The 18,778-nt window shown below is 43.7% G+C and overlaps 1 protein-coding gene across 2 annotated transcripts in view; it reads left to right on the top strand.

Moving 5' to 3' along the window:
- The window catches only part of OTULINL (OTU deubiquitinase with linear linkage specificity like), a 45,449-nt gene extending 28,413 nt beyond the window's left edge, over nt 1–17,036 (top strand). For both annotated transcript variants that reach the window (XM_045003147.1, XM_045003148.1), the window contains exons 5-8: nt 1,377–1,526; nt 10,630–10,758; nt 13,270–13,542; nt 14,505–17,036. In XM_045003147.1, coding sequence (XP_044859082.1) covers nt 1,377–1,526; nt 10,630–10,758; nt 13,270–13,542; nt 14,505–14,684 — 732 coding nt within the window. In that variant the 3' untranslated portion in view covers nt 14,685–17,036. The remainder of the gene's footprint in view (nt 1–1,376; nt 1,527–10,629; nt 10,759–13,269; nt 13,543–14,504) is intronic.
- Nucleotides 17,037–18,778: the final 1,742 nt, after the last annotated feature.

The raw sequence follows: 18,778 nt of genomic DNA, 5'->3' as shown, positions 1-18,778 counted from the left end.
AAAAACCTGGCAATACTGGCATGCTGCCAGTTCTTAGGACTGCTTCTGATTCAGTTTGGAGGGGAAGGGGGTCTTTTTTTTGAAATACATAACTGTGCTTTCCAGAATACTGGAACATAAGCATTTTGGGTTTAAAACGGTTATTCTTTATCGTCCCTTTATTTTTCTGGCAACCAAAGAATTAGGCCAGAAATTTCAGTGGTCTCATTCTGGCCTGTAGTTTGCTGGTATAGTCAATTACAGGTTTAAAAGATGCCAAACAACATGTTTTATGGGCACAAATGCTTTTAGAAATTAGAAGCCATATTTGGCCATCACAGTGGGTCATGGGGATTTAGCCTAGTAATTGCCACTGATGTGAAGAGTTATGCTTATATCCCAGTCCCTGTCTTTTTAAAATAGACTAGACACAATGTGTTGAATTAGTTTGCTCCACTGCAAACTGCTTGTCAGTAGTTATGCTACTGTTGTATGCACCAATTTTTAATAAAATCTTCAGCAAATGAATAGTGAATGAATAAATAGTATCAGTAGTGGGTAAAGAGACACAAGAAAGCACTTTCCAGAGATCACAGAGGGTGAAATAAATACTGGGGTTATTTTGTGCCATTTTGCATTTTGTGCCAGCTATTTTCAGATAGAGAATCAATTTAGTAATCCAGTGGCATAATTTTTGTGATGGAAGGGCTCCATCTGCTGTATATTGCTAGATACACAATTTTAGAAGAGAAAACAATATGGTATGAACCTAACATATGGATCCAAATTTTCTTTTTGAAATACTGGCATTGTCATATAAAGTTCTGCGCAGAAAAGTCGTGATCTTTTTCTCAGTCACCATGATAACAAATTCCTAGCACCTCTGAGTGCCTGCAAAGCAGATGTTCCTCAAAGATTAGGACTGTTAGTATTAGGCTGACAGCACCAGTGAATCTACAAAAATTCCCCACATCAAACCTTTTTGGCCATAGCAATTTGCTGTCTCCTGTTCACAACATATAAACTAGTAAACATCAGTTTCAAGTTAGAGAGAGAGGATAAAAAATTACTTAAATTATACACACAAACAGATGATCATAAAGATCATTATGGAAATTGGAGAAGTACAGTGTCCAGCCATGTATAAACATATTGAAACTGGTAGAAAGTGTATACATCTATAGTGAAACCAAATGTCTTTAGGCCTTCTACTTTCCCTTGTACTAGTGTTCATCAGCAGTAACTCCACTGAGGTCAGTAGTATTACTCCACTGAAAACAGAATTTTTATAGCCCCTTAAGGACATGTTGAAATGAGCCTGAAAGCTAACTTGTCTCACTCGTTCATTCTAGGATTTAAGTTACACATTGTTCCCTGTTGTTTTGGCCTTTTTTTAGGCTTATGAAGAACTATTTTGGAGACACCATATTAAATATATACGACTAGTCAGAAGAGATAACTACTGTGCATTAAGAGCTGTGCTGTTTCAGGTATTCAGCCAGGGCATTTATTTTCCATCATGGATGAAGGAGAGAGACATTTTAAAGGTATGTTTCAGTTGCTGAAGCAAATAAAATTTACATGTCCTTATATTATAGAAGGAGGATTTGATCCAGCAATAACTTCTCTAAAACTGCTGTACGCCGTTGCAAGTGTGAGTAGAGCGTACAGGAGGGAGCAAGACAGATTAAGCACTATGCAAAAGTGGAAGCAAGTATCAAGTCCATTGTGTGCCCTTATTCTTAAGAGTACAAGAATAAATGAAGGGAGATGGGTGGGTACAGTATCATGTCTGAGGGGGCATGGGTATAAGGACTATTTCTATCATGCTAATAAGACATAATAATAATCTATGTGGTCCCATTTTAAGCCTTATGCCTGCCACTGTACAGGAATTATTATTTACTATTTGCATTGGGGGTGCTTAGAGACCCCAGTCTGGGATGAGGGTCCCATTGTGCTCTTTACTGGCTGGTTGTCTATTGAAAATGCCACAAAAGTTCTTATGAAGCTGAGAGTCAGAGCTTTACCATTAGCTAAAATGGTAGATGACTGGGGGTTTCTTTTTGCGTGCTTTTCTTTTTTTGTAGTGCACTTCAGGCTGTATATGCACTCTGTGAGCCTGGGACCAGAGAATTCTTCCTAGCAGTGTCTGTTCAGTCCATGCATGTGCTCTGCACCGAGGAGAAGAAGGGGCTGCTGGACCGCTGCCCTCTCAGTTCCTCCTCACTCCTTGGAGTCTGGGATGGAGCCACAGGTCAATGCATCCTTTCAGCCTTTACCTGAAAATGGTTTAGCTTAGTATATTTTGTGCCCTTGTTGGGCACCCCTTGGGTAGTGCAGTGATCCTCCCTTCTCCTCCTTACCCCCCCCCCCAGCTTCACTCTGGTGCAGGGAGAATATGCCAAAGGCTTCAAGAGCTTTGTGGACTTCCAGGGGGACTTCCCAGGAAATGACAGTCATGACTGTTTTTGGACCATCTGGGGGAAGGCCTTATCCCTACCAAGTGCAGAACTTGTAGGTCATTTCCATGGAGGATGTGGCAGTCCAGGGAGATCTGCCTCATGATGTTTCTCAGGGATAGGTCCATGAGGGCAGCTCCAGACTCTGACCCCCTGTATGTTGGTGTGAGGAAGGTACGAATGTGGCTTTGGCTGGTTCCAGGCCTCTCCTCCCACTCCCCAATTGGCTCCGAAAGACTTGGGTGAGAAGACCTGGGATTGCTGTTGCTGTCCAGAGACCACCCAGTTATACCAACATGCCAGTCGATACCAGCCTGTACCCCATCGCTGAGCTGGGGTCAAGGCAGACTTTCGCCAGTACTGTCGACTAAAAGAGACAAGTCTTTGCCACCTCCTGGTACTGAGAGATCCCCCGTTGTCCTCAGACTCAAAATCCTTTGACTCTGGAGGTACCAGGAACAGAAGGCCTGTCCTCAATCTACTCCCCAAGGAGGGTTAAGACCAGATAAGGCATCAGGAATCTCTGAGTGTCACAGTACTCCTGTCCCAGGGAACATTCACCCTATATGTATTGGTACCCATCATCTTGGGGACTGCTACGAAGGGGTATGAGGCTCCACAGCAGCAGTAGTGGGGCCCGGAAGATCCACAGACCCATCACGTTTTGTACCCACACTGAGGGACTTGGGAGCCCATGGAGATAAATCTCTCCTGTGGGAGGAAGAATCTCCACAGGCTCCCTGGAACAGTGACACCCTCAGAAGGTGAGGACCATCCTGGGCAGGAGGAGAGTGCACCGGTGAGCTTATCCGTATTATTTCCAGAGGAAGCAGTGATACTAGCTTCTCCACAGTGCCTGGTTGACCCCAAGGTCATCCAGGGTTTGCTTAAGAAGGGGGTGGAGACCCTGCACATCTCCCTGGAAGAGGTCCCAGGGGGTCTGCATAGACTGCTGGACATTCTGCACAACTTGGGCCCAAGCAGGGTGGATGAGTCCCACCATTCACTAAAGGACTCCTGAGCCATGCTCAGTTTGGTTGGCATTTACACACCTGTTATGAAGCGCAAGTCCACCTAGCCACAGTTCAGGCTAAGGCCCGCCCAAGCCAGTGTTGTAGCACCAGTGGCAGTATGAACTGCCCCGCAAGTGCCAGATGAAGCAGAGGACGAGTGCCCAGGAGCAATCATCCTTCATGTCTGTCACACTCCCAAATCAGCGTTTTGTTGGGACTCTTGAGAGCCAGGCACCAACCAGACCAATGGATTTAGGCTCCTTCCCTGTTTCTTCCTCAACTTTTGAAGTGTGGCTGCCCTAGTACCTAACAGTCTGGAGAGAGACACGACGGACAGGTGGATACTAGAGGTCATCTTGGGATATACCATCCAGTTTTTGTCCCTCCCCAATCCCAAACCCCCTTCTCCATCCTCTTTCATGGACAACTTTCACAAGCGGGTTCTTGAGCAGGAGGTGGAGGCCCTCCTGCAATGAGGGGCGATAGAACCAATGTCCCTGACAGCAAAGGGAAAGAGTTTCTATTCAAGGTATTTCCTCATCCCCAAGAAAATAGGGGCATAGGGGAACGGAGACCTACCTTGGGCCTCAGGGAGCTGAACAAGTTTATCTGCAGCCTGAAGTTCAGGATGGTCACCCTGGTTTCAATTATTCCCTCACTAGATCTTGGAGATTGGTTCATGGCTTTCAATCTCTATTTCCACAGTAAACATCCACCCACCACACAGGAGATTCCTGAAGTTTGTTGCTGGGCTTCAGCACTTCCAGTACTGGGCACTTCCTCAGCGCCACGGAAAGTTCAAAAGGGTGTTCACCGTGGTACTGCTGGTGGTAGCAGTTCTCTATCCCCGGCAGGGGCCAGTACTGTACCTCCACTTGGACGATTGGCCCCTCAAAAGGCAGCCTTGCCAGGAGGCGCAGGTGTCTGGACACACTCCTGGGCCTGTTCAGAAGACTGGGTCTCAGGGTGAACTTGGACAAGTTCACTGTGGAACTGACACAGGCTATAAGGGTGCGGCTGGATCCAGTGTCATATTTGCCAGACAATCGCTTTGTACCTGCAAGCATGGCTACGGATGGTGTCCACACAGTCTGAACTTGCTAGTCTCCGTTCCCTGAAGGGTTGTAGACTGCTTTGGCCAGTGTGAAGACAGGAAAAAGGTGTGTGCCTGGATGTCCTGTTCTCTGCTATTGACTAGGACTATGACCACAGACACCTCTGTCAGGCAGAGGAAGTCACATGGAGGGGCAGATGGACCAAGGAATGTGGTCCCCTCAGGGGTGAATTTTCCACATCAGTGTGCTGGAGGGTGAAGGGTGGTTTGGCTGACCAAGCATTTCTTCCCTTGCATTTGGGGCCAGTTGGTACAGGTGATGTCAGACAACATAACAGTGCTCTGTTACATCAGCAAGCAGGGAGGTGAGTGATCCTCACATCTCTGCGTGGAGACCATCCATGTCTGGAATGGGTGCATACTTCTGAACATTGTCCTGAGCAGTCAATCTGCCAGGGTTTCAGAACACTCTGGCTGACTCCTTTAGCAGACACTTGTGCAGCAAGAATGAGTGGGAGTTTCATGGCCTGACTCTGCAGGTGGTGTTTCCAGAATGGGTTCACCTAATAACAGACTTGTTTGTGTCAGATCTGAACAAGAAGTGCAGGGAGTTCTGCTCCGCAGAGGGGTTGCAGCTCAGGCTCTCTGGGTGACATTTTCCTCATGTGATGCTTGGAGGCTCTGAAGTATGTGTTTCCCCTGATCCCTGTGTGACCACGGGTACTTAAGAAAGATCAGGCAGGACAAGCTGCAAGTCATTCTCATGGCATTGGGGTGGCCTTGTCAGTTCTTGTACCCATACTCTGTTGCACTTCTTTGCTCGGGGTCCTCTGCACTTCCCGTGGTGTGAGACCTCTTGACGCAGGATGATGGGAGGACTCGCCAACCCATTCATGCTGCCCCTGAGGGTGTGGTATTTGGATGGATGTTGAGCCTAAAGAGAGTTTGTTTGGCTGACATGCAGACCTTACAGAGTAGTTGTAGGAAAACTCTACCAGGAGGTGCTACACTATAAAATGGAAGAGGTTTGTGATGTAGTATGATCAACCGGGAATTCCCCCCTTGCATTCAGGGGTGCCAGACATGTTGTACTACCTGTTATCTTCTAAATCCTCAGGGCTGTCCCTCAGCTCTCTGAAGGTCCAAGTGGCAGCCATCAGTGCATTCCACCCAACAGTGGGCAGCTACACTGTTCTCTCACACCCGTTTACATCCCAGTTCCTGCAGGTTTTAGTTAGGGACTTCCCTCCAGTGATGAAGCCTGCGGCAGCCTGGGACTTAAACTTAGTCTTATTCAGTCTGAGGGGGTTACTGTTTGAGCCACTGGCATCGTGCTCCCTGCAGCACCTTTCCATGAAGGTGGAGTTTCTGGTCACTATAATGTCAGACAAGAAGGGACACTAGGGGTGCTCATGGCAGATTCCCCACACAGAATAACACAAGGAGAAGGTGTCCATGAGACTACATGTGAGGTTTGACTTTCACATCAACCAAAGCATCCAGTCACCTGTGATCTCCCCCAAGCCGCACGCCACAAGGGAAGAAGTGAAGTGGCACTCCTGGGATGCACCTAGAGCTCTTGCTTTTTTACCTGTAGAGGACAAAGCAGTTCTAGAAGTCACCTAAACTCTTCATCTCATTTGCAGAGAGGATGATGGGAGAGGCCATTTCCACCAGAGGCTGTCAAAGTGTATCTCAAGCTGCACGGTACTCTGATACCAGCTGAATGAGATCCCTTTTGGGGGCAGTATAAGAACACATTCGACAAAAGCCCAGGCAGCTTGGATAATCTCACTCAAGGATCATTAAAAGCAGCAGAGTCCTGTGGCACCTTATAGGCTAACAGACGTATTGGAGCATGAGCTTTCGTGGGTGAATACCCACTTCGTCGGATGCATGTAGTGCAAATTTCCAGAGGCAGATATAAATATGCAAGCAAGAATCAGGCGTTGAGGTGTGAACACCAACAGAGGAGCAACTGCTTTTGTAATTGGCAAGCCATTCACAGTCTTTGTTTAATCCTGAGCTAAGGGTGTCAAATTTGCAGATGAACTGAAGCTCAGCAGTTTCTCTTTGAAGTCTGGTCCTGAAGTTTTTTTGCTGCAGGATGGCTACCTTTAAATCTGCCATTGTGTGTCCAGAGAGATTGAAGTGTTCTCCTACAGGTTTTTGTATATTGCCATTTCTAATATCTGATTTGTGTCCATTTATCCTTTTACGTAGGGACTGTCCAGTTTGGCCAATGTACATAGCAGAGGGGCATTGCTGGCACATGATGGCGTATATTACATTGGTGAATGAGCCGGTGATGGTGTGGCTGATCTGGTTAGGTCCTGTGATGGTATTGCTGGTGTAGATATGTGGGCAGAGTTGGCATCGAGGTTTGTTGCATAGATTGGTTCCTGAGTTAGAATTACTATGGTGCGGTGTGTAGTTACTGGTGAGAATATGCTTCAGGTGGGCGGGTTTTCTGTGGGCGAGGACTGGCCTGCCACCCAAGGCCTGTGAAAGTGAGGGATCATTGTCCAGGATGCGTTGTAGATCCCTGATGATGCGTTGGAGGGGTTTTAGCTGGGGACTGTATGTGATGGCCAGTGGAGTTCTGTTGGTTTCTTTCTTGGGCTTGTTTTGCAGTAGGAGGCTTCTGGGTACACGTCTGGCTCTGTTGATCTGTTTCCTTATTTCCTCGTGTGGGTATCGTAGTTTTGAGAATGTTTGGTGAAGATTTTGTAGGTGTTGGTCTCTGTCTGAGGGGTTGGAGCAGATGCGGTTGTACCTCAGTGCTTGGCTATTGACAGTGGATCGTGTGGTGTGTCCGGGATGGAAGCTGGAGTCATGAAGGTAGGCAAGGCGGCTGGTGGGTTTTCGGTATAGGGTGGTGTTAATGTGACCGTCACTTATTTGCACCGTGGTGTCTAGGAAGTGGACCTCCCGTGTAGATTGGTCCAGGCTGAGGTTGATGGTGGGGTGGAAGCTGTTGAAATCGTGGTGGAATTTTTCCAGAGTCTCCTTCCCATGGGTCCAGATGATGAAGATGTCATCAATGTAGCATAGGTAGAGAAGGAGCATGAGTGGACGAGAGCTGAGGAAGCGTTGTTCCAGGTCAGCCATAAAAATGTTGGCATATTGTGGGGCCATGCGGGTGCCCATAGCGGTGCCACTGATCTGGAGGTATATATTGTCATCAAATTTGAAATAGTTGTGTGTGAGGATACAGTCACAGAGCTCAGCAACCAGTTGTGCTGTGGCATCATCAGGGATACTGTTCCTGACAGCTTGTATTCCATCTGTGTGTGGGATATTTGTGTAGAGAGCCTCTACATCCATGGTGACTAGGATGGTGTTTTCTGGAAGGTCACCAATGCATTGTAGTTTTCTCGGGAAATCAGTGGTGTCACAGAGATAGCTGGTAGTGCTGGTGGCATAGGGTCTGAGTAGAGAGTCCACATATCCAGACAGTCCTTCAGTGAGAGTGCCAATGCCCAAGATGATGAGGCATCCAGGATTTCCGGGTTTGTGGCTCTTGGGTAGTAGATAGAATAACCCCGGTCGGAGCTCTAAGGGTATGTTGATTTGTTCCAGTGTTAGTGTAGGGAGTGTCCTGAGTAGATGATGCAGTTTCTTAGTGTATTCCTCAGTGGAATCTGAGGGAAGTGGCCTGTAGAATTTGGTATTGGAGAGTTGTCTGGCAGCCTCCTTTTGGTAGTCAGACCTGTTCATGATGACAACAGCACCTCCTTTATCAGCCTCTTTGATTATAATGTCAAGGATCATTGACATCTACAGAGCAGCGACCTGGGGCTTGGTACACATCTCTGCGAGGCACCATGCTCTGGTGCAAGCATCTGACTTGGATGCCTCCCGGGCTAGGCCAGTCCCGCATTCTGTAGTGGTGCAAGGCTGCGGGCATCCACCTCCTTGGGTTTGTCTGTTACAGCTCCATTTTGTTTCTTAAAGCTGTCCCCTTACTCCATTTTGTTCTTGTTCTCCTCTGTGGCCGCCCTTCCCTGGCTGTTAAGTTGTTACCAGGACCTCTGCCCTTCTCAAAGGGAGGGCCCCTTAAGTTGTTTAACAAAAGCCATTGCCCTTCTCAAAGGAATGGCCACTTATGCTAAGTGGGACCACTGCCCTGTTCAAAGGGTTAGTCCTGTTATCACCTTGTTAAAACCTGGGCTGGATGTAGGGTAGGCTCTATCCAGAGCTGCAAGACTATTGTGTTTTTAAGATCCTGGGCATGAGTCATACCTCTGGGCTCAGGACTAGTCCTAACATGCCTCTGTGGCTACCTGCAGTTTTCCCTGCTTGCTCTCCTCCCTGTGAGAAGGGGAACCAATCAGAGTTACTGGCGGGAAGCTGCCAGGGTTTGCCTTTAAAAACAGACATTTTGAACAGACTTCAGAAAGGTTCTTGCATTGCTGCCTGGTCTGATCAGCCAGGAGTTCTGGGGGTCCTTTCTCCGCTCTCGTTTTATTTTTGAGCGTACCCCCGTTTGTTGAACCCCCTCCCACGAAGAACGAATTGCTGCCTGAGAGATCTCCTGATTATCAAGACTGTACCGAGCCTTCTGATGTTCTTGCTGCTTCTGCCTCTGTTGCTGCCTTGGGGGATGGTAAGAATCCCTCTGTGAAACTTTCTGTACTTTTATTTTATTATTTTAGCTGCTGGCTCTGTCTCCCCAGCACACAGACTCAAGCTAAACCTTGGTCTGTGTTTTAAAACCTCTCTCTTAAACCCCGTGACACTCTGCCACTGAAAATAAGTTTGTGCTGCTGCTAAGTTCTGCTCCTGTGGGCTTTGCCTTGGACTGTTTTCAGCTGTATCCACTGCTGCAGTCACCCCCCCCCCTTCTTTGGAGCTGTGTCCTGGACACACACCACTCAGCCCTCTGGAACTATCCTTAGCATAAGGTGCACCCATTAAGTTAAGTTTAGCATTATACTTTTGTAAGTTAGGCTTAGAGAATTGTTGCATTGTGTTTTAATTTGTGTAGTCTTGGTTAAGTTAGCTCATAAATAAGATTTTGCTGTGTTCTTTATAATTGTAATTGTCTGTCTTCCCACTGCAAACACCCCCCCCCCCCCCCAGCTTCTCTGTGTCTTTCTACCTTGTTACACTCTCTCTGCTGCTTAAGCTTGCAGCCTGTTTGCTCTGTCTCACTAAGTTTAAATCTCTAGCATAAAACCCCATTGGTTACTTTCTTCCTTTCTGGTACCCCTCACATTCTACATTTACACCACTGTGACACATTTTTACCTGGAATTGTTTGTTATTTAACACATTTTATCCATAACTGTTAGTTGGTTATATGCTGCTGTGACACACCTTTTAACATAGAAATCGCTAGCTACCTGTTACATTTATACCTCAGTGTTAACTGATTACCCACTGTATTGCATCCTACTGTGTTGTACCCCACTATTGAAACTCCCTTACTGTTCACCAAAAAGGAACCCCTCCCCAATTGTCTACCTTAACAACCCCATACCCCTCACTATTGAATTTTCCCTGTTTTTGTATTTTCTTAATAAAGTTTATTTTGCACCCCACCCGTGTGGTAATTGCTCCCCAAGATCCCATATACCTGCTGGCAGGGACAGGGTTGTAAATCATCTGAGGTGCACCATACAAATGACAAGTACTTGAAGAAGAAGGAAAGATTACTCACCTTGTAGTAACTGGAGTTCTTTGAAATGCTCTTATGTGTCATGCACCACTTACCCTCTATTCCCACTGCCTCGAATCCCATTGTGGAACCTTGCGGTGGAGAAGGACCTGAGATGGGGGTGGTCCAGCAGCCCATTTTATACCCTCGGTGAGGAGCATAAGGAGAGAGTGGGCACATGCACAGACCAAGCAGACACCGCTAGGAAGAATTCTCTGGTTCTGGGCGGATGGAGCTCATGAGCACCTGAAGTGCACTACACATCAGTATGTCTCATAGACTCTCCAGTTATCACGAGGTAAGTAACCTTTCCTTTTTTAAAACTGTAGGCTCGGTTTTAGTCTTATTCAGGATGTGGTTTATCATTTAAAACATACCTTCTCTATACCTAAATTAATTACAATAGTATATTCTGCTTGTTGTTACAATAGTGATCTCTCCCCTATTATATTTTTACAGCTCCCCGAAAAGCTTCTGTATTCACAAGGCTGCAACTGGATCCAGCAATATAGTTTTGGACCAGAAAGATACACAGGCGCCAACGTGTTTGGAAAATTACGTAAATGTATTGAAACATTAAAGACACAGGTGAATATTTAGGAAATGGAAAAAATGTTAGAAGGGGGGAATGAGTCTGAAAAGGGAAACCATTTACTGTCACAGAAGTATTGGCTTTCTGCTCAAAACATTGCTCCTGTGCAATCTGTCAGATGTTACTGGTATGGACTGGATTTAAGTATGGGCATAAGTATGTCCCTGTAGCTGTTGGCCATCACTATTTAGGCTTTTACATGTTCATTTTTAATTCTACGGTATATCTTTTTGTCTTTACCAGCAAATTATCTTATATCTTTCAAAACCCTGTTGTCACTTGTTACAGGGATGACTACACCTCTGCCCCCGTTCAGATCTCTCAGAGAGCATCCACGTCAGGGCTTGTTGATCTCTTTGCCTGGCAGAAGCTTGTGATTTTGGGTTCTTATTACAGTACTTATCATAGAATCATAGAAGTGTTGGACTGGAAGGGACCTCGGGAGGTCATCTAGTCCAGTTCCCTGCACTCACGGCAGGACTACTTAATAACTAGACCATTCCTGACAGGTGTTTGTCTAACCTGTTCTTAAAAGCCTCCAATGATGGAGATTCCACAATCTCCCTGGACCATTTGTTTCAGTGTTTAACCACCCTGACAGGAATTCTTTCTTACTGTCCAACCTAAACTTCCCTTGCTACCATTTAAGCCTATTGCTTCTTGTCCTGTCCTCAGAGGTTAAGGAGAATAATTTTGTCATCCTCCTTCTAACAACCATTTATGTACTTGAAAACTGGTTTTATGTCTCCCTTCAGCCTTCTCGTCTCCAGACTAAAGAAACCCTGTTTTTTCAATCTTTCTTCATGGGCCATGTTTCCTAGACCTTTAATTATTTTTGTTGTTCTCCTCTGGACTTTCTCCAATTTGTCCACATCTTTCCTGAAATGAGGTGCCCAGAATTGGACACAATACTCCAGCTGAGGCTTTATAAGTGCTGAGTGGAGCAGAAGAATTACTTCTCGTGTCTTGCTTACAACACTCCTGCCATTTCCACATTTTCTGTTATTGTCTTTCCCTCCTCATTGAGTAATGGGCTTATCCTGTCCTTGGTTTTCATCTTGCTTCTAATGTATTTGTAGAATGTTTTCTTGTTACCCTCTATGTCTCTAGCTAGTTTAATCTCATTTTGTGCCTTGGCCTTTCTAATTTTGTCCCTACATACTTGTGGTGTTTGTTTATATTTGTCCTTTGTAATTTGACCTAGTTTCCACTTTTTGTAGGACTCTTTTTTGAGTTACAGATCATTGAAGGTTTCCTGGTTAAGCCAGGGTGGTCTCTTCTCATAGTTCTTATCTTTCCTATGCAGTGGGATAGTTTGCTCTTGTGCCCTTAAAAAGGTATCTTTGAAAAACTGCCAGCTCTTTTGAACTGTTTTTTCCCCTTAGACTTGCTTCCCATGGAATCTTACCTACCAATTGCCTGAGTTTGCTAAAGTCTGCCTTCTTGAATTCCACTATCTTTATTATGCTGTTTTCCCTCCTAACATTCCTTAGAATCATGAACGCTATCATTTCATGATCATTTTCACCCGAGGTGCCTTCCACTTTCAAATTCTCAGCTGGTTCCTTCGTATTTGTCTAAATCAAATCTAAAACAGCCTCTCCTCTAGTAGCTTTATCCATCTTCTGAAAAAAATTTTTTTGTCTCCAATGCATTCCAAGAACTTGTTGGGTAATTTATTCTCTGTTGTGTTATATTCCCAACAGATGTTGGCCTATAGTAGACCTCCATCATGACATCAAGCTTGTTTTTTACCACTTTTCTCCTTACCCAGAGACTTTCCGCAAGTCTGTCTCTTATCTCCATCTCAACCTCACTCCAAGTGTGTACATCTTTGATATGCAAGGCAACACCTCCTCTCTTTTATCCCAACTGGGTCTCAGACACCTGTGTTTCTTCCCTTTGGGAACCTGTGATCAATGATACAGTGACCAATAGCCTTTTAAAAGCAAAGTATACAACTAGAATTAAGCATTGGAGCTGGGAAGAGTTTAAAACAACAAACAGCCTGTCTTACCCAACTTGCTGCAATTCCATAATGGCAATTTAGGCACATCTGTTTTCAGGCATGCACTGGTCCCTGTGAATGTTTTTTCAGTCTGGTTTCACTCTACATTCCATAGTGTCCTTTTAAATGCTGACAGAGTTCTTTATTAATCAGTTTTGGTCTTTTGACCCTCCTGATCAAATCCGCTTCATAGACACAATGAGGGATCAAGCCTCAAAACTAATAGTTCTGGTGGTATTGTCCCTTTATTTTTTTGTAACTAACAACCTCGGGTGGATTCAAAATAGTGACATGAAAGACTTTTGAGTTGCATTGCCAGTCTCTAAAAGCCATTCAGTTCTTCCATTTATTTTTACTTTAGTTATGATAATGGTTATTGATACCCAGTGATTATTCTTTTTTTAATCTTTGTCAAAAAATAGTTTAAAAAAAAACACAAAAAACATTTATTAGTGATGAGTTAAGCAGCTGATTTGAATTTCTTGTATTTGCTTTGTAGTGGACTGAAATAAGTGGTGTTAAAGACCACGACGAAAGAGGAAACATGTGCAATATCCTTTTCTCTGATGAAAGCAAGGAACATAAGCTGTATGAGGCTATAAAATTCATCATGCTTTACCAAGTTGTGGAAGCCTATGAACAGATGAAGAATGAGCAGAAACGTGTACCCATCCTTTTTAGCCTCCTTTTTGCTCGTGATACGTCATCTGACCCTTTGAGTTTCATGATGAATCATCTGAATTCCATAGGGGACACGGGTGGTCTGGAGCAGGTAATGGTGTGAATAAAAAATGAGTTCTAGCAGTCCGTGTTTTCTGAAGGATTAGGGTTTGGGAATACTTTTGAGTTCTTATTCATTGACTTGATGTTCCTAGTATACTTTAATACTAGGGCTGGGTGAAAAATGCATTGTTTTTAGCGCACCTAAGCTGTTTGCAAATTCAGGTAGAATTTGGCGAACAGTTTCAGCCAGACAGAAACTGGAAGACAGAGGTTGGAAATATCAGATCATTTTGTTATGACCTTTTAAAATGAACTGTTTTGATGTTTTCTGAACAAAATGTCATTTCTAATCAACATTTTCTAAACAGTTTGTTTGACCCGAAATAATTTTTCTTTTTCTTTTCGGTGAGAAAAAAAACTTAGTTTTGGTTTGACACTGATTTTTTTTTCCCCAGTTCAGTCACCGATTCAAAAAATCAGCTATTTGCTCAGCTCTATTTAATACATCATCCACAATAGAATTATTTTGTTGTGAAGAAAAAAATCAATTTTTTCGTAGAGGAAAAAGCAGTTAAAAGGGGAGGGGGCTTTTAAGTTTCTCCAGAATAAAATGTCTTGGGGAATTATTTATACAAATTACGAATAGCAGTGATATCACTGATATGTAAAATAACATGATTTTTAGATGACAATACCCTGCATGTTCAAACTATTTCACCTTTTGCACCTGTTTTTTTGTTTTTGTTTTTTTAATAGACGCTTTCCAGATAGGCCACTTTAGAAAGTATATTTGCCCTTCTGAGAGAGATCTCCTTTGGGTACTTATCAGCTCTGGTTGTAGGAAATTCCCACAGTTATAATTCCTAGTCCACTCTTCTTATTACATAAGTAAACAAGTTAAATGACTTACACTAAACATCAGAGCATGATTAAAGTGTGGGATGTTTTTCCCCCCCAGTTTCCTTCTTATAAATCTATAAACAAATGTTTACATCTTTTTTCCCCCCTTAGGTTGAAATGTTTCTTCTTGGATATTTACTTGAAGTAAAGATAAGAGTCTACAGACTGTATAAGTTTAACACTGAAGAGTTCCAAGTAAACTATCCAGAGGAGTATCACAGGGACTGGCAGGAAGTCTCTCTTCTGACTGAGGATGACCATCACTATCACATCCCCATTATTAGAATATAAGACTGATTTCTAAGCATGCAGTAGAAGGAGTGACCATCTCCAGTAAATTATCACCTTTAAGCCAAGTCCTTTGCTGGCAACAGTAGGATTTCAAGTAACACAAAATAATGACGATAGGGGACACAGGTTTATTATGTTAACTTCTTGCTTGCTTGTACTGACACATATCACCTGTGATCTGCCTCAGACAAACATGAAATACATAATCATACAATCATGACAAACTGGCATATTAGGGTTCTCAAATTTAAAAAATATGGTAAATCTCCTGTGAGAAAACATTATCACTAGATAGTTGATAGTCACTTGTTGAGCTAAGTCCAAAACACGTGTTGTGCATAAACTTACAATGCCAAATGATACCTATTCTTTGTTTAAGAAGGGTGCTTCACCCACTGATTTGGGAGAGAAACAAAGGCAATAATAAAAATAAATAACTTGCAATATAGCTTTACTCAATATATACTCTTCCCCCTGCCCTCCCCCTCCCTTCTTTTTGGAAGGGTCAGATTTTAATGTTACTTATCAAAAGTATGTAAAGGATTTTATTTGCAATTGGTTTGAGAAGGCTGTGCACTTCAGTGCATTTATAAATACTGGCTTTTCACAAAAATGTACATTATATACATTTAGCAGGACTCACATTTCCTAAGCTTTTTTGTATATACAATTTAATACCTTTGAGTTACTTTCCTTAATTTTGACATCAAGGTTACTTCTAGTTTTTGAGGGTCTTAAGAAGTATCCAGTATAACAAGCAAATTGTCTTAAAGTGTGGTGAAACAGCAGTTCCCACCTATGTTCATTAAAAAGATAACTACTAGGAAGGAAGGGAAATGCCAGATACATTAAAAAAGCAAGTATTACTGTCTTGTATAGGAAGCTTTACACATTCCCATCGTTCTAAGAAACTGAACTGCAGTTCCACCATTTTATAAAATTAGGAAGCTTACCTTTAATGAAAATTAAAGTGATAACAGTTTAGCAATATGTTTATTTGTGGCACATGAACATTATCCTACATAAGGCTGCGAGTTTGTCATAGAGGTCACGGAAGTCTCAGATTCCATGACTTTGCAGGACCTCCATGACTTCTGCAGCCGCACTGTCAGGGAGGGAGTGAGGGCTCTGGATGGCATTTTCCTTGGGGGCTCCCCAGAAGTGGTGACATCCCTCAGCTCCTACGTGGAGGTGTGGCCAGGCAGCTCTGTGCGCTGCCTCCGCCTGCAGACACCACTCCCTGTCCAAAGGGAGCTGCAGAGCTGCCTGGCCACACTTCCGCCTAGGAGCTGAGGTGGGGGGGATGTTGCCACTTCTGGGGAGGCATGGAGCCAGGTAGGGAGCCTGCCAGCCACGCCAATCCCCCCCAGCACCAATGGGGGTCCTGGGTCAAACGCCGCCACTTGCTCGCCAGCATCAGCAGGGGTTCCAGGCTGTGCACCGCCTCCTACCCCTCCCCCCCAGCACCAGTGGTGCCCCCCGGGCTGTCCCCTGCAGCACCTCCAGAACTCCCGGGCCTAGTCCGGGGTGTATAGTACAAGTCATGGACAGGTCATGGGCAATTAATTTTTGTTTACTGCCCATGACTTGTCCATGACTTTTACTAAAAATACCATGACTAAAATGTAGCCTTAATCATAAGCTTAAAATTATTTGAGTCACTTCTCTAATAAGATTATATATAAAGAGAAGAGTTTTTAATAAGAAACAATTTTCCTTTAAATAATGTTGAAATCATCTCCAAAGACACACATGTAGTGTTTCTCTTGTTCTCACAGGAGATAATTTACCAGAATGAAGTGGTGAATCAGGTCCTCAGGAGCCAAGCCAATTATATATGCTTTGAGTACACAGAGCCTGAGCTATTCCTTTCTTTAATGAAAAGCGACTTTTTCCCCTTATATTTCTTTGCATATATGTATATATATTTATAAAGCAAACATGGATTTGGTGAGTACTGTAATTGTTTTGTTTCCTGAAAGTTTTATTGGATTGGATGGGTGTGTTCAATAATGTGTAGTCTTTAATTAAAACTGTTTGATACATAATTTTTTTTCATCTTCCCAAAACCACATTTCTGATTATATTTTATTTATTAAAAAAACCTTTTTTTCCTGAATTGAACATGTTGCTCTTCTGTTTTGGTTCTGTTCTGTGTGGAAGTTTAAAAATTGCTGATAGTAGCATACTGCTCTTATTTACTGAATACCAACAGTGTACTCACTGCTTTACTTATGTAAACAGACATGGCTCAGACCCTAGTAAGATTATAATACAGTTTCCATGCAGACAAATATGTGTACACAAAGTGCGTTTCTGCAGAAATATTTGCTATACTTTTATGAGTTACTTAAAAAGTTTATCATCTATGGTATCTAGACATAGTAATTATCATGACTAGCAATATACAAAGTGCTATAACTGAAAAAATGAATTATGAAAAATTACATTACTTTTGTTCTATTTATTTTGAATACAAGTCTTTCCAAGAATGTTGTTAAAAAAAACAGTCCTCTTACACTAAAGTGCTTGGGGGCCCCATTGAACAGTTTAGAAAACAAGGTAGGATAAAAATAAAATCGGTTAAAATATAGCTACAATGCTGGCAATTCCTTAGTACTATAGAACTTATGGAATAGTCTTCAATATTTTTATTAAAACAGAGATTAATGGCTAATATGCAAATACCCAGTTACCCATTGACTTAAAACAAGCTGGCTGTACCATTAAGAGCTGGCTTGAGCAGGATTGCAGATGCTAGGAAGGATAAGAAGCAGAAAGAAGGTCCTTCAGATAGTTGGATCCAAGTCTGTAAGAAGCCTGTGATGCAAAAGTAGCAGGGGTGTTCTCCATTGCCTTGCCAACCTGTGGACTTGGGGCTTCTTTTCACTCTTTGGGATACTTGGAGCAGCACCTGGAATATTTCACTAATTCCTCCATCTTTCTTATGAAATTCAGAAATTCCAGCATTTTTGCCAGAGGAGCTGGCAGCTTCCAGGAGCAGGATTCATTTGGCTTGTGCAACTAAACTTCACTACTTGTGTTCGCCGTGTCACTTCCTTGAATCCTAGGTTAACGGGGCAGTAGTCCTGGGGTGCATGCACATGTCCCAGTCCACATCTTACAGTCTTTCAAAACTGGGAGCTGTAGGTGTAGGTCACATACCTGCTACTAGTTGTGAACCCTATATAGGAAATTGGATATAAGGGTTTCTGCCTCTTAGGGTAAGTTTGCACTGCAGCTGCTATGCATGTCCAGGTCTGCCTCAACTCCCTAATTTCCACACTGAAACCCCTGAACCGCATGTCTCGAGGCAAGTAGATCTCAAGATGGCTAGCTACAGAAGAAGATTGAGAGGTGACTTGATTATGGCCTATAGATACCTTCATGGAGAGAAGATGATGAGTCCCAAAGTGCTCTTCATTCTAGCTAAAATGCACAACAAGAACCAACGGCTGCCAGCTGAAGCCAGAGAAATTCAAATGAGAAGTAGGGCATAAATTTATAATAGTAAGGGTGATTGGAACAAATTACAGAGGGAAGAGGTGAATTCTCTTTTCCTGATGGCCTCACATCACACCTGGTTGTCTTTTTGGAAGGTGTGTTTTAGTGAAACACAAGCTATTGGGCTTAATATGGGGGTAAGTGTGTGAAATTTCATGGCTTGTGAAATAGAGGCCTGATTAGAAGATCTACTGGCCACACAATCTATGAATCTATGAAAAACTCAGTGTAGGGTAAGGCACAGACTCTGCTATTTTACTGGGTAATCTGCTTGCTCCCCGGAATCAACAGCTCAAACGTTCCACCGGGCTAGCTAGGGGCAGACATCAGTCCTGCAAGGCAGAGGTGGGTGTGGCAGTGACTTCACAAGGGCTTTTGGCAAGAACTCAGTCTATTGGGCAAAGGTGGTGAGGAGGCTGTGACCTCATAGAGCTCCCTTGACATCAGCCAGGCAGGACAGGGATGCAGGGTAGCGGAACCTTGGAGACCCCTGTAGCCTTGCTGCAGGAAGCCTGCTTCTCACCGTCTCTCCTTGAGGACTAAGAGAGGATTTGTGGTCATGCACTGAGTGCTAAGGAGGAGCTTCTTTG

This window comes from Mauremys mutica, chromosome 2 (genome assembly GCF_020497125.1).
Source record: "Mauremys mutica isolate MM-2020 ecotype Southern chromosome 2, ASM2049712v1, whole genome shotgun sequence".
Lineage (NCBI taxonomy): Eukaryota > Metazoa > Chordata > Testudines > Geoemydidae > Mauremys > Mauremys mutica.
The sequence above is the reverse complement of the archived record's forward strand: the minus strand, read 5'-3'. Positions and strand labels throughout refer to the sequence as shown.